We start from the raw sequence: 1,074 nt of genomic DNA, 5'->3' as shown, positions 1-1,074 counted from the left end.
GGCGCGTGGACCGCAGGAACTTCGCGCGCGCCGTGGGCGACCCGTCGGCGCTCGAGGACGCGGAGGTCTACCGCGACGCGCCGCTGCCCATTGGACCGCTGGCGACGATCTCCGCGCCCCACATGCACGCGCGGTGCCTCGACCTGCTGGCCCCGCCGCTGCTCGCCAAGGAGCGCGCGGGCGCCGCGTCCAGGGTGCTCGATGTGGGGTCGGGGTCGGGGTTCCTGACGGCGGCCTTCGCGCTCCTCGGCGACGGCGTCGACGCGCGCGGCGTCGACCGCACGGCGTCGCTCGTCGCGCTCGCGCGCGAGAACGTCGACCGCGACGCCGCGCTCGCGCGCGCCGTCGGCGGCCGCGTGGCCTTCTCCGTCGGCGACGGCTGGCGCGGCCACCCCGCGGGCGGGCCCTACGACGCCATCCACGTCGGCGCGGCGGCGAGCGAGATCCCGACGGACCTGCTCGACCAGCTCGCCGTCGGCGGGCGCATGATCGTCCCCGTCGGCGCGCGCGACGAGGCCCAGGCGCTGGTCCAGATCGACCGGAGGGCCGACGGGTCCCTCGACTCGAAGACGCTCTTCGGCGTGCGCTACGTCGAGCTCGTGAGCGAGGGCTAGGGTTTCTTAAGTGAGGTTGGCGCGGGCGCGGGTCCCCGGACGTCGTCGGGGGGGGTATGGGGAGGACAGGCGTAGGGAGGGCAACTACTGCTTCTTCTTCTTCTTCAACTTGCACTTCTCCTTCCGCGTGTTCCAGGAGCATTTCTTTTTGCCCCGTTTGTTCTTCTTCTTCTTGCACCGCTTCTTCGTCTTCTTCTTCTTGCAGGGGTCCCACTTCGCGGCGCCGCCGCCCTCGAACCCGACGGTCGTCGTGGTCTCGCCCACGACGGCTCCGACGCCCGCGGTCGTCGGCGTCGGCGTCGGGCAGGTCCCGCAAGACGCGGGACACCCGACCGAGGCCTCGATGTCCGCGGCGCCCATCGTCTCGCACAGCGTCGCGAGCTTGCTGTAGTCCTTGGCTTTCATCTTGCCCCGTGCCTTCTTCTTGTCGTACTTCTTGAAGAGCTTGCTGCACGACCTG

General features: G+C 70.9%; 1 protein-coding gene across 1 annotated transcript; it reads left to right on the top strand.

Annotated features, from left to right (window-relative positions):
- Nucleotides 1–68: 68 nt before the first annotated feature.
- AURANDRAFT_35150 (putative D-aspartate) lies at nucleotides 69–614 on the top strand (the record flags this gene model as incomplete). The annotated part of the gene is made up of 1 exon (XM_009044508.1): nucleotides 69–614. A coding segment is annotated over one exon (546 nt), but the record flags the coding sequence as incomplete, so codon positions are not given.
- Nucleotides 615–1,074: the final 460 nt, after the last annotated feature.

This window comes from Aureococcus anophagefferens, assembly GCF_000186865.1.
Source record: "Aureococcus anophagefferens unplaced genomic scaffold AURANscaffold_366, whole genome shotgun sequence".
NCBI lineage: Eukaryota > Pelagophyceae > Pelagomonadales > Pelagomonadaceae > Aureococcus > Aureococcus anophagefferens.
The sequence above is the reverse complement of the archived record's forward strand: the minus strand, read 5'-3'. Positions and strand labels throughout refer to the sequence as shown.